The sequence below is a fragment of the Taeniopygia guttata genome, chromosome 2 (genome assembly GCF_048771995.1).
Source record: "Taeniopygia guttata chromosome 2, bTaeGut7.mat, whole genome shotgun sequence".
NCBI lineage: Eukaryota > Metazoa > Chordata > Aves > Passeriformes > Estrildidae > Taeniopygia > Taeniopygia guttata.
The window spans coordinates 17,809,630-17,823,981 of NC_133026.1; the positions used below are offsets into that span (position 1 = coordinate 17,809,630).

The 14,352-nt window shown below is 41.5% G+C and overlaps 1 protein-coding gene across 27 annotated transcripts in view; it reads right to left on the minus strand.

Annotated features, from left to right (window-relative positions):
- KIAA1217 (KIAA1217 ortholog) overlaps positions 1 to 14,352 on the minus strand; it is a 355,093-nt gene that overhangs the window by 160,423 nt on the left and 180,318 nt on the right. For 21 of the 27 annotated variants that reach the window (XR_012054474.1, XM_072925432.1, XM_072925429.1 and 18 more), the window contains one exon: positions 7,923 to 8,209. Coding sequence is in view for 24 of the 27 variants with exons in the window: in XM_072925432.1 (XP_072781533.1) it covers positions 7,923 to 8,209 (287 nt within the window). In the remaining 3 variants the exon portion in view is untranslated. The other 6 variants (XM_030264503.4, XM_030264501.4, XM_072925428.1 and 3 more) reach the window with 4 other exon arrangements.

A 14,352-nucleotide genomic window follows, 5' to 3' on the forward strand; every position in this document is an offset into this window, starting at 1 on the left:
CTAACTGGACTATTTAGCTGTAACAAGAACAACCCAAGCATACTCACAACCATTTGCAGGGAAATGGTTTTTGGACACAGCAAATTCACCAGTTCTGAGGCTACACACAGGTCACCCAGAGAAGTTACACTGTCACCTCAGCACTAACACCAAGTTGCTCTCACCCAACACCTCTGGCTGTGATCATCTGCCAGATAAGTGCTCCTCACATGTTCTGTAGCACACCTCCAGAGCTGTGGCCAAGTGAGAACTTTGGCCTGCTCAAAACTAGCATGGCCAAGTGTCTGCAGGTCTTCATTCTCACTCCTGCCACAAAGTTATTGTGCTCTTATAAGTAAATAAGAGGCTTGAAATTAATGTTGGGATTTAGGGATCACTAACAAGCCCCACCCAGAATGGTGTCCTGAGGATGCCTCCCATACTGCTCATGCCTGAGCTGGGCAGGAAGCAACTGGAGGTGCTTTGGTTTAAAAGCGGAGCTGGAAGATGAAGCAGTGGCAAAGCGCCCTTTGTGCAGACACTCCTCCCCACCCCTGCTGAAGGAGGCAGTGCTGCCCTGAACCCATCCCCCAAGCAGGGCCCTGCTGGCTGTTTCGGTGCAGCTTTTGGCAGTCATCGACAGAGGCAACTCAGAAGGAACGAGGGTTAAACCAAGTATGTGAAAAAACACACCTATAAATGCCTCAGGACATTTTGGGCCAGAAAAGCTTAAGTTTCTGAAACCTAAGGAATCTCAGGTGTCTACAATAACTGGGAGAGGTTTCCATGGGCAACACCTTTGAAGGCAGCTGCCTGAAATATGCTTTAAGGGATACCAAAGTCCTAGATTCTTTACTGGATTTAACAACAAGTACTGGAACAAGATCACTGCAGGCATTTATTCAGTCAACTGAATACAAAGCATCCTAAAAATACTTTTGCTTGTCATAAAATTAGATTAGAAAAATATATGTACAAAATTCACAGGAACAAAGGTAAGTACGAACAACTACTTGGGACTTCTGAGTTACAAACAATAGTCACTATTTAAAATGCAGAGGCGTTGCTACAGAAAAAAGTTACTAATCCTGTTGGGGCAAAGTAACTGCACTGATGTGTGGTTTGCATGGGGGAGGGAAGGAAAAAAGAAAAGGAATTGTTTTATTAGTCTTTTTGCACCTTTGTTTTGTTTGCTTTTTCAAAAAACCCCAGCTTTTCAAATTACTTTTAACTGATAGATATAAATGAAGAAACTTATATTATTAAAGCAAGTATTAACACACTAGTTAAACTTCATTTACTCCCAGAGATACCTTAGGGCTAGTAGTTTAATATGTACCTTAATAGGTTGCCTTACTTTTATAAACTAGAGGGTAAAATTGAAAGGCTTTTCACTGAGACATTCTATTAGGAATATTCTTCTTCCTCAGCATTTTCACTTTGAGTGAATACAAAGTAAATCCACTTTATTTTGCTAATGAACCAGCTCTTTGTTCATTTATCTATCAAGCTATTTATAAATATCTTGCAATCACAGCATTATCTGGGGGCTAAAGAGCATGTTTCAACTCAAAACAAATGGACATGTCATCTCATGTCCTTCCATAAACAAAAGCTAAGGGCTTGGAATCCAGCAGAGATTTAACCTCGTAATCATGTTGCATATGTTCATTTTCATAGCTTTTCTTAGGTGCTTGTAATAGGGTAAAATACAAGCAGTTGCCCTTAACTTAGAGCGGCCCTGAAAGCAATAAATTGTTGTACCAGCTGTAGGTGAGACAGGGGATACGTGTGGACACCAGGGAGGGTCCCCCTGCCTCAGCGTGCTCTGCTGGCTTACACTGACTGTCCAGGGACAGCAGGAACTGCTGTCCCACTCGGGCAGGGAAGCAGTGCCCGTTGGTGGAGGGGAGGCAGGAACTCACAGAAATCTCCTCAAACAACTTCTGAAACTTTACTTTTCCCCCACACAAAAACCTACAACCTATGTGGACACGACAGCACGTTCTGGCTGTGTGACGCTGACTTCTTGCAAACAAACAGGCAGGTTTTGGTGACACGTTAAGTATGTGAACCAAGTGGTAATTCAATGAAATGGATGTTCCCAACTAGAAAAATTTGCAGCATATCTAAATTAAAATCACATTCTTCACATTTTAAAACTGAATGTAATTTTTAACTCTGTGTTTTAACTTGCACAGACCAAAGTGTTCATGCAGCATTAACACTATATCAATTTCTCCCTTCCCGATTCCATGGTATCAGCCAGCAACAGTGTAATGTACGCAAAATATGCTAGTTCATTTTACACATTGTAATTTGTACATAAGCAAGTACTAAATAACTAACACTTAGTAGCTGGGAGAAAAGTTAAACTGAAATAAATTCTAAAACATTTCCATTAATATATAACTGGGTGTAAAAACAAAAGAATTGTGACTAAAAAAAAATCAGATTTTGAAGTGATTTCTTCACTTGTACTGCTTTCAATTCTTTCACTTCAAAAGTCACTACACATTCCAAAAAATGTTTATTTAACCTTACCTAATCAAGCAATGCAGAATATCAGAAGACCTTTATACCCTGTTTTTTCACCTGGAATGAAACAATGTGCTTACCATATTCTGAAACCCTCTCATTCCCTAAATTCTACTGAGGGTCTACATGGAAGCGAAGTTCTTCTCCAGTTTACATCACTCAGTAGCCTTAAGCAGAACATTATGATTTTTCTCTTTTCCCATTTTTAAGGTTGGGCATTGTTCCCACCCAGACCTACCCATTTCCATTCCACACTGAGCCACCTGAACCAAGGGGACTCTGTCACCCCAACGCTGCTTCCTGGTACCATGTCCCACTGTGTCAGCCATCCCTTACCTACTGGAGTTTACTTCATCTGCCCTGGCTGATGTGAGCATGAAAGTGGTTGCCACTAAGAACACAGGGTGCTTGCTGTCCTTCCAGAGGGACTGAAAGTATCCCCTTTTGTTTATACCTCAAATCCCAAAGTCCCAGTAGCTTTTCTGTTGCTCGACTTTCACCTCCAAATATGTTTACCTCTACTAATATACTTTTACCCAAGGAAAAAAATCTATTAAGAAGTGCTCAAATGTTACCTATGATATCAAAACATACACTCAAAGTCAGTTTAACCAACTGATACTGTGATTAATGTAAAAAACAAAAAGTTTCTTTATTTTAACAGATATCAAATCCTGGAATAAATGCTCTTATACTTTTAGGGTTCTATTTAAACAGTTAAAGGAGAGACATCTGGCAATAATCTACAAATAAATACAGTGTCTCCATTCTTAGTTTCTCCTCCAAAACACTACCTAGGAAATTTTTGCAGCATGATTCATATAATCAACATGATACATTACAATGCCTTTCAAATAATTCCGAATTCTTAGTTCATTCAATAAAGAACTCATTTTTGAAAGAGAAAAGGGAACATGCCCTGCCAGAAAACTTGCTTTATTGACTCAGCCCTGCTGCCAGCAGGAACATGGTGAAGCAAACTCCAGGATTTCAAAAGCATTTTTTCACAGCGAGGGCAGAAACAAAAAGAGGCTTATTTACCGAAATGTGAGATCCCACAGGTGAGGCCAGAGACGGTCTGAAATCCTCTTCTTTTAGTTCCAAAAGTTTTAATTTATGATGAAGTCTGTAATAATCCTTTCACGCTGCCAGGTAGAACGCACGCCATATCTCAGCCGTGTTTTCTTTCACGCTTTTGCAGAGTAACTTTGTTATTTGCATAAAGCTTAGTCCTGGCCTATGGGACCTTTTGAACATCTACATGTTAGATTAGCTGTCTTGACATGCTCTATCAAGCATGACATCACAGATCCCCATGGTAACCTTAGCCACACCTGCCCAGATGCCAGAGTTACCTGTCATGTTCAGATCTAAGCGAACATAACAAAAAACCCTAAACCACCATTTTCTAGGCAATCAGCCCCTTCAAAGGCACCAGAAGGATTTCAGTTTTGTTTTTAATTGATTGAAATCTAATTCCGTTTGCCAAGTAAATTTCTTCTTCATGGAGCACTGCCTGAAGCACTAGAGCTGCTCCTGACCATTCCACACCTCTCAGCCTATTTCCTAGTCAAACAAAAACTGAAGAAAGCTGTGGCAAAATTCTTCCAGCTCCCTCTCTTATCCCAGGCTCACAAGCTCCTGCTCAGAAAAACTTCTACGCATTCATTTTTGTTCTCTGCCCCTCAGAAAGGTTTTTTTAGAGGTGACTTGTAAAACAGGTTCACAGCAGGGATTACCCCCTCCCATTGCCAAGTTAGCATTTTAACCTCTTAATTGCTAACTCCTTTTCAGGTTTGCAGCTACAGACCCAGCTTTTACACTTGTTCCTGCTTTCCTTCTCCGCTGACCAGAGTCAACCTCACCTAAGCAGGTGACCATGTCCTTCCATGAGCTCCACAGCAGATGATTCATACTGTCTGAAACTGAAGACATCCCAGACTGTTGCTTTCTTTTTTTTCTAACTTCTTGGGGATTACCTTAGCACCTTCCTTTCATTGCCACAGGTGAGACAGCCTTGGCACAGCCTCCTGCGGGAACTTGCATTACCATAAAAAAAAAATTTGTTCCTTGGCTTTACAGGCTTCCAGGTGAAGGGAGCTCTGGTGCCCAGCTGTGGACTTATCTTAGAAGGGGGAAAAGCTGCAAAGCGAAGGGGAGCTGCTGAGCTGTGGGTCACAGAGATGTGGCCATTGGGCGCTGCATTCTCCTGTGCTGGGGGGGCACGAGATATGTCTGAACGCCCCCAGGTTGCTGCAAAGTCGTGCTCCAATTTATCACAGACCAGCTTAGCTGCAGGCTATTTGCCTTGCTGCAATATCCCAAGCCCCTTGTGCAAATAAAGATGGCCCCTGCCTCTGTGAGCTCTCCTTTCCAGAACAGGCTATCACAAACAAGGCAACAAACCTTCAGAAAAGAAATGGTCTGTGTGCACAGCTGGGAGGTTTCAGGTCATCACATTAGCTAACCATCAGTAATCCCTGCTGGCATTTTACCTGGCCATGATTGTACTTCTGATTTGTGGCAGATTATCAGGAGCAGAAATGGGTCCTCAGGAGGCACATCCAGGGAGGTATTTATCTGAATAAATGAAGCCTGGAGGAAACCATTAGCACATAGTGGAAGATGCAGACAACATTGAGCTGTTCTTGCTGGTGGAAGTGATACAGGAGGATGTGGCAGCACCAAATGTTTTTTTCCCAGATATTTATTTCCTACAAACAAGGAGTCAGTTTGCCTTACTCAGATAATGATGGCTAAACTGGACAAGAGAAGAATGTTCACAAAGAAGAAACCAGACAATTACCAATCTTGATTTTCTATTGGTTGTGCAGCTGACAGGGCTTAGAGCAACCTGAAGGAGAAATTATATATACATATATATATATCTATACCAGGGCCTATCTGCTGACTGTAAATACTGGGGTATTTTAAGTTTCAGCTACATCATTTGAGAGAGATTAGAAAATAGTATTGCATTAACTACTGTCCTTGATAGGTGTCCTACAATGGGGAAATTCCCACCATGGACAATGTTGCCACTTTCTAGATATGGAGAAGCTGAAGAAGAAGGGAGAAAAGGAACCTGGAAAATAAACTCTGACATTTTAATTTAAAATAAGACATTTTAAATCATGTCTTCCTATACATCTTACAAATTTTGTTTGTGCTCCATGTATATGTTACATATACATACCTACTATATCTGCATGTAGTTTGTCTTCTATACCACTGCTACACACTCATATATATAGGGGTGGAAAAAAGGAAGCCTGGATGCTAAACATACATATACACCCTTCAAGGCAAAATTATACTATAGTCTTATTCATGGAGTGGCTAAGAAGCCACACATAATACATACACATACACATGCACGTACACAGCTGTGTGTATATATTTATACACACATACCTATGTGTATCCATATACAGTTACATATAAACACACACACACACACCAAATACTGATATGTGGGTGTGCACACAGAGAGACACAACTGGTAAGAAAATCCCCCTCTGAACTGTAATGCTATGATCATCACAGTCTTACTGCATCTCATGAGCCAGACAGTTGATACATCACATGCCAACTAAGCAACTTTCTTACAATCAACTTGTATTATTTATTTCTGCGTGTTTTCACGTGGTTTTATTTCAGTTTATACTTTTATAAGTAAGGCTGAATGGCTGGAGTCTTCAGTATTTCCCACTTCCAAGAAATACATTTTGATGCTAGTAGTTCTAAAGTTATTCTGTTTTAAAAATGTTAAAAAACTCATTACACACAACACATATAATAATCACCAAAAAACAGGAGGAGAATGAATTTTACCCTCAATAAATTAGCAAGGAAGACACATTTTAAACAAATTTCAAGAGCAGTTACTGCATTCCTTCTGTAATTTACTGCCTTCAGAAAAGGCTCAAATTACAAAATGTGTAGGGTGTAATGCTGTAGGCTGTAAAAACTAGGTTTGCAGTGTCTGCAACACTGGAACTAAATATTTACATGACTCCAAAAGATCTAATCTCTGGATTTCGCCCCCCTCCCACCCCCTTTATTTAATTTGTATGCTATCTTTATCCACCACCCAGCACATTCCACACAGTCACTAAAGTTCATGGAAGAGATAAGTGGAGAGGAAAAGAAGTCAAGACTTTAAAAAGAAAGGAGTAAAGCTGTTTAAAAATAAGGAATAGATCATCCTCATTAGAGCTGAAGTCTTGCAGCAATTTTAGCTGGATACAGATGGATTCTAACAGTGATAGCACCTGGGATCTCTAGAGACGCTGTAAAAGAGAAGTTCTAGGGGTGAGTTAACAAATTACAATCTTTCCAAACGTGTAACAGGCTGATCTTCAAAGCCTCACAAGTATGCAAAGCTTCAAAGAAGCTTGGAATTCACTAAGAGCTCCCATAACAGAGTACAATATTTTTCCAACTCATTTTTATTCCTTATTTACAATTAATTTGCTGTTAGTGCTGAAACACCTATAAACCACTAATGGAAATGAGCTTCTACAAAAAGGCTTGCTGTCAATCATTTGTTAAACCGAGAATAATGAGCACAAGATTTTTTAGACAAAACTCCAAATTCTGATGCTTGACTAAAAAAAAAATTAATTATGGATAGATGATAGATTGCCCAAAGAGATTAAATTCTGTTAAAGCACCCAAAATCAGAGTCCAGAGTTAGGATGAGATCTTTGCATGGCAGTTCCTGAATTCAGGAGGTCAGTGTGCGGCAGCCTCCACCTGCTCTGAGAGATACATCAGCGTGTCACCTCTCCTCTGACCCTGCATCTACTGCTCGCTGCTGGGAAGCAGCTGCAGGCAGAGGCACACCACCCTCAGGTATGCTGCTGACAGACGAATGTGGGTGTCAAAGCTCCCTGGAGGAGGCAGATCGTTATGGGTAAGTCTGCTCTGTTTGCATTACAAAACTCAAAAATAGAAAAGAAACCAAATGAAAGGGTAACAGAGCCAGCTAAAGCATACAGACACACTCTGCAGGTATTTTCTTTTCTCCCAGGCAGTGGTGCCAATACTCAAAGTGTAACAGAAGTCAGCAGCTGTTCCATATTTTCCCTTCAGCTGTGAAAAGTAGATTGAGACTCATATACTAAGATCAAGAGTCTCACCTTCACTCCTTTCTCTGTGTATGCTCTAAAAAAAAGGAAAAGCTCTTCAGAAATGTCAATTTCAACAAACAATTCCAAGGTAATACTGAACAGATTTATTTTGTTTCTTTGAATTTCAAGGCAACATCTGAATCACAGGCCACGTCCAAAAATTTGTTTCATACTTTGTTACATTCTCACTTTTTGTAATGAGGTAACACTCAATTTTGTAGGAGTTATAAGGACCATTAAACACACATGATACAAATTTGACTTCCTTACCTGATCTCTTAGTCTCTCCTGATGTCCCATTATTGCTGTGGCATGGTGGGGATATTTCTGTTTCAGATGCTCAAGAAAAGCCTCTCTCTTCCTGTCCATTTCTGAGGTTTGCATTCCCAGTATTTCTTTGGAACTGCGAGGGCCACCTACTGTATGTCTTCGAGGGATGTTGCGGGTGGACTTTGAACTAGAAGAAGTGCGGCTGCTCGGGGTCGAAAGGAGCTCTTTAGATCGGAGACATTCTGCATCGTCTAGTGATGTTACATGCAAACTGGGTTTTGCCTGGTCTGCAAAGAAACAAAAACCAAAACCAGATATCATTTATATTATAAAAACTTAATACCAACATTCACATTAGTTGCAAAATGGAAAAAAAAGATTGATATGAAAGCTAGGTACTTTTAAAAGTCTGGCAGTGTGCAATTGGCATGTTCTGCATCATTAAGCATATACATATCATAGTAAGTGGACCAGAAATAATCCCTTATATAAGCTATGCACATACTTATCTACTTTTATCACACAATTGCAGTATTGCCTCACAGAAAAGTGAGTATCATTAAAGTGGATGTTCCTTCTATATCAACTTTACCTACGTGACTTGAAAAGAAGATCTGACAGGGCCCTTATTCCCTGACCTTCAAGATCTACAGGATGCTTTCTATGAAAGTAAACAGATTTCTTCAATAGGGTCCAGTACACTTAATGGCCCCATAACTAGTATACTTAAGGATACAAATGAATAAAATTCCTTTGACAGAGCAGATTTGTAATCCTTAATCTTTTTTTTCAGTGTGTTTTCAGCATATTCTGAAACACTTAGGAAATAATAAGAGGGTTTTTGAGTCTCTTTTTCCTGATTTTTGACTATGCTCTGGTTTTAAATTTCACAGATCTCCCTCAGATTTTATGTGTCTCAGGACAGCAGGCTGGAAAATTCTACATCACTTTTCCATAAGCCATTTCTTAAGAAATAGAATAAAAGCAAGTTCAGTGTGATCTAAAAAAAGAAAAAAAAAAAAAACCTCAGATAAATTCAACTATTTTAAAATCTACTTAAAGACCAAAGACCACGACGACATTTGTAAAGAGATAGGCAGACACTGTGGGTATGTAAGTGCTGGCTTATCTTCAGGTAGCTCTGTAACATGAACCTTCTGGTGCTCAAAAAATTGTAGACTGGAGCCTTGTTACCTAATACCTTTGAAAAAATCCCTCACTCCTTTGTCAGCAAAGGGAAAAAAAACCCCAAAAACTAATAAAAACTTGAAGTACTGAAAAGGCCTCTCTAAGTCTGATGTGGCCTTCATCATCTTTACCAGACAGACTCAAACTCCGACGCCCCTGAGTGTTAACCCTTCCCAGCACCTCCCCAGTATTGTAAAATGCAGGCGAACCCAGTGGGAAGAAATGACGATGTCTGACTTTAGTTCAGAAGGCTGAATGACTTCTTTATTATAACTATGCTATAATACATTAATATACTATATAAAGGAAGATACTAAAATTACAAACCTACTTTCTCTAACTACCATATCTAACTAACTCACAACTTGTGTCCCTGTTTTCGAGAGTCCAGTCTTAGGTGTTTTGGATTGGCCATCAAGCTCAAACAATCCTCACTAGAATCCAATCAAGCAATCACCCCAGGTAAACAATTCTTTAAGCACATTCCACATGAGAAAAACAAGGAGAAGAAATAGAAATTGTTTTCTCTTTCTTCTCTCTGTGCATCTCTATGAAAAGTCCTGAGAGAGAGAGAAATGTCCCTGACACCCCAGGAGCAGGGAGCTCCTTCTTCTACCTGTTTTGAATAAATCTTTATTTCTCTCTGTCTGACCCTTGTTGCCTCAGAGCCCCTTATCCTCCCCCTGACGTTTCACCCACGTTCTGCCATTATACAGCACCACTGCTCGGAAACAGGCACCTACTCGCTTTTTTTTATGGTTCAGTCACTCATTCTGACACTGTGTGTGGTAGGCACACCACTTGCCTCAGGATTTTATGCTGAGGATTGCTCAGCTTTCTGGTGTGCACTGTCAATTGCCTGCCACGCAACCATGGAACCTCAAGCCCCAGTAATAAAGCAACTCCTCCAACAGTGGAACCGCTGCTGGATGTCCCACCAATTCACATAGGGAATCAATTTCCTTGGGTTCCATAACAGAACTTGCCCTTGGATGGTCTTCAAAGACTTTGCATGTTTCTGTAAACTCCCTATACTGTTCAAAATTTTCTACAATGCCCTCTTGTTTGCATTCATGGAAACCTATCCTGAAAGCAGGTGGTGGCACCAAGTGTCATCTGTGGTCTTCACAGCACCTTCTAGGACCTTCTTAGCAGCACAATCCTGGTTAAACCTCCAGAGCAGCAGCCTCACTTTCGTATACAAACACTCATGCACTCAACTTTTTCAAGCACAACTCAATTAAGAAACATCTGTCCTCGCTGCGTGCTGAAAAGTCATGAGCCACCAGGTACACTGAGTTTGTTTGAAAAAAATGGCAAACAGGAAAGTTTTGCTTGCAAGAAGCCAGCCTGGGTACTCCGGATACACTCAGTGAAAACAGTTTCTGAAAGTTGCATGGTCATTCCAATGGATTTTACATGGGAGGGAAACTAGGTGGGGTGGTGCTGGATGAAATATGCCATCTTTAATTTGTTGTGCCAAGAGTCTACAGGTTATATCCCTCAGGCTGCTGGAAAAAAAGCACAGACATACAATAAGGGATTTTCTTGGAGCTGGAGGGAGTCAGCATGAGCACAGGTGACTGAGTATAGCAATTTGGTATAAGCCCTCAAAGTATAGTCACAGCAGCAGTTTGAATCACTGAAGTGATGGCAGGCACTTCCTCAAGAAGGCAGGTAAACCTGTGCTGACAAGCACAACCCAGAACTCATGAGTGTGTATTTTGGGTCCTAAATCTCTCCCATGCAAAGTCTTTCCCTACTCTGCACTTCTGTCATTTCAATAGTTTAAGAAAGAGCTAATTATTTGGCACATAAAGAGACATATCAAGTAAAGTGTTTTACCACTGTTTGTTATTAGGTGAAACCTTGAAAAGGAATCAAAAATAACATACTTTTCTTATACTGTATTAGAAAGATCAACAAATTCTCTTATATTTTCTTCACATATTTGGAAAATACTGCATAAATACCAGTGAAAAGAAAGGAATGTAAACTATGCAAACTAATTCCTCATCTTGCCAGAAAGCTGACTTGGGCATCCAGCAAGATCCTGATCCTACATCATTACGGCACATAGCAGCAAATTACTTTCTCTGCAAACCAAAATCTATTGTGTTTCAGTATGGGTCTTTTCTCTACTAACTGCTGGGGAAAAAAAAAAAAAAGTTTTGGACCACTTTCTGGACAGGGATAAGTGACTTCATTGTCAGTTGCCTAGGGCTGAGCACTGAGCTGCTGAAATTCCCCAGTGGATTTCGAGTCACATAAATTCTACAGATGCTGTGTTTGCTACAGTGCTATAGGGAGGAAAAAACAGAGAGATTTTCTGGACTTTGGAGCGCTCAATAACATCGTGGGTAAACCTTCCATATCTTCCAAGTGAAGCTAATAGGCCCAGCAAATCTATCTCCGCAGATAACTGTGAAATGTGTGAAACATCATGTGATGGTTCCCAGATGAGTGCTAAGAGTAGGAAAAGGATAAATTATGCAAGAACCCTCCTTGGGAAAGGAGCAAAGAGAAGGCAATAGAAAACACAGAGGTGTGAGATAAGCTTGTCTCCCTCTCTCTCCCCCTCATTTTCAGAAGCTAAAAGTTAAAGGTCTTTCTGTTCAATAAAGCAGCAAGTCTAGAGGGCAACTGAATGCAAGATTTGCTGATTGACAGGGAGGAATTTGGTTATCCAAAGGCATGAGTAACTCTTACACTTGATTTGCTTCTCTGATCTGAAAAACAAGTTTCAAGATTTCTTAACATCACCAACATCACCCATTACTCCAGTAAAGGCCCAGGTCTGCAGTGTAGGAGGAATATGTCTGGGATTAGCAGCAAGATTATAATGATGGATTAATGGCTGTGAGCTAGGAGAAAAAGAATAGAAAAATAAAAATGTCCTTTGATATGTCCTGGTATGTAATTCTTCTAAATCACACCCTCCATGAAGTCCACAAAGGTCAGGAAGGTCACTTTGCTTCATTAATTTAAATGCTATGAAGATTTTAATAGTCCTGTTTTGCAAGCCAGGTGACATGAGAAAAGAACATTTTCAGAAAAATTTCAGAAAGGAACAAGTGTGGACCTGACTCATACTGATACTGTGAAATTCAGCCTTGAAGCGAACCCCATTCAATACTAACAATTTAAAAAAGAATATGGATTTAACAGCATGAGTCAAACCAACCTCTGTTACATTTATGTTAGCAGTAAATGTGATATTATTTGGAATTGTTCTAATTTATTTCACTGTCTTTACAATTAGCTCTCTTTCCAATGTAAATTTTGGATACGGGCCAAAACTACTACATTTGGTTATGAGCTTTCAGCACTCAACATTTTTGGGAACCATAGAATCAGTCTGGTTAGCCCTCTATTTTCCTAGCTCCACATGTATCTGCGGCAGTTTCATACAACCCCTACAGAAGAAATGTGTTACTGAAAGCAGTTTTTTTTCCTAGTCAGACAAATTCTTGAAGTGAAGATTTCCGTCCCATTAAACATAAACATGCACAGACACAGGTTACTTGCAATGCTCAGTAATTTTACTTAAAAAATAATTCAAAAGAGCATCAATCAATGAACACCCAATTAAAACAAACAAACAAACAAACAAAAAAACACCCCACATTTATTTTCCTCCTAAATTGCTAAAACACTATTTGTTGGCATTGCATGCTCATAAACTTGTGTGATTTATTTTAAACCACATGAGCTATTTGTTTCACAGAAGAACAGTAACACAACTTTTCCTGAAGTGCCTTTGAGGAATACAACATGCAGGAAATGGGAATGTTCACAGGTGCCCCACAAACACTATAATAGATATAGATTAGATTAGGTGTTTGTCAGGCTACCTGAATGTTATGTACCACGTGCAATGGCCCATGTAGAATTCTCCAGGAAATAGTTTTCGTTCACTTTATAGGAAATAGATAGTGCAGCAGTGAATGTATGAATGCACAGCGCAGAGCAGCCGTGAAAACCCCGCTTAGACAGTCCTGGCTTTGCTCCAAAACAAACCCAGTGGTTTCACTCAAAGTAAACTAACCCTGTCACAATCTGCCGTGGATCTCCCTCTTTTAACAGACACCCCGAGGTAAAGGTGAGCTCAAACCCACTTTTACGAAGGAGGTGCTACTCCTGTGCCATAGCTGAGGCTGGCACAGCATTTAAAGGGAAGGGGACACTGCTTCCCCACCTCAGCCTCCGCACCGGCAGGATCCCGCGTCCCTGACAGACACGCAGCGTGCTCCGGGCTTCGCAGGGCACACAGAAAGCTCTCCAAAGAGAAAGTTAAACTCACAAAGTTCCAGTGTTAGGGAAATGTGCACAGCAGAGCCATTAGTACAAGGAAAAAAAATTTTTTTTTTCATGCATTCTGCCTTCAGTTATATCAAGCAGCACGAGGGGCATGCTTAAACGTAGCTCCATCTTTGCCTTACTTATATCGCCGCTTACTTACCCCTCGTCTGCCTGCTGTCTGTTGGGCAAGCCAGGCACAGCTCAAGTTTCTGGCGTTCACTTTCCTCCATTGTCCCTGCCTACCGCACGGGCTCCCCTCTCCACTCGGAGCGGCAGCGGCCGCACGGTCAGCGCCGGGCTGGGGCGGAGGACGGAGCGCAGCGCTGGCGGAGCCCCCGCGCAGGTCCCGCGCAGCCCGGCCCCGCGCAGCCCGGCCCCGCACAGCCCCGGCCCCGCACAGCCCCGGCCCCGCACAGCCCGGCCCCGCACAGCCCCGGCCCCGCACAGCCCCGGCCCCGCACAGCCCCGGCCCCGCGCAGCCCCCACACAGCCCGGCCCCGCGCAGCCCGGCCCCGCCGCGGCCCCAGCAGGTGACGGCCCCGCCGCCGCCTCTAACCGACCCGCGCCCCGCGGCAGCCGGGCCGCCGTGTGAGAGGCAACATTGCAAGCGCGATTACAGGCCTGAGCCTCCGCTGGAATCCGAGCCCGCAGCCTTTTAAATCTCTGTCATGGGACAAAAGCCTTTCCACACGGTATTTTTTTTTTTTTAAAAGCTTATAACCACCAAGCCCACAAACATTCCTGATAAATGCTCCTCTGTCTTTTTTAGCATCTAGTTTAAAAGTAATTCATTATATAAACTCTTTGAGGTTTTGTTTTCAGTTGGATTCTTTCAAGCCGCTCAGACAATGAATTGGGGAAAAAATCAAGATACAGGAATTCTACTTTACTGAAGCCAATAAAAATGAATGGTAGCAATATGTAAGCAGGGACTTGGGTT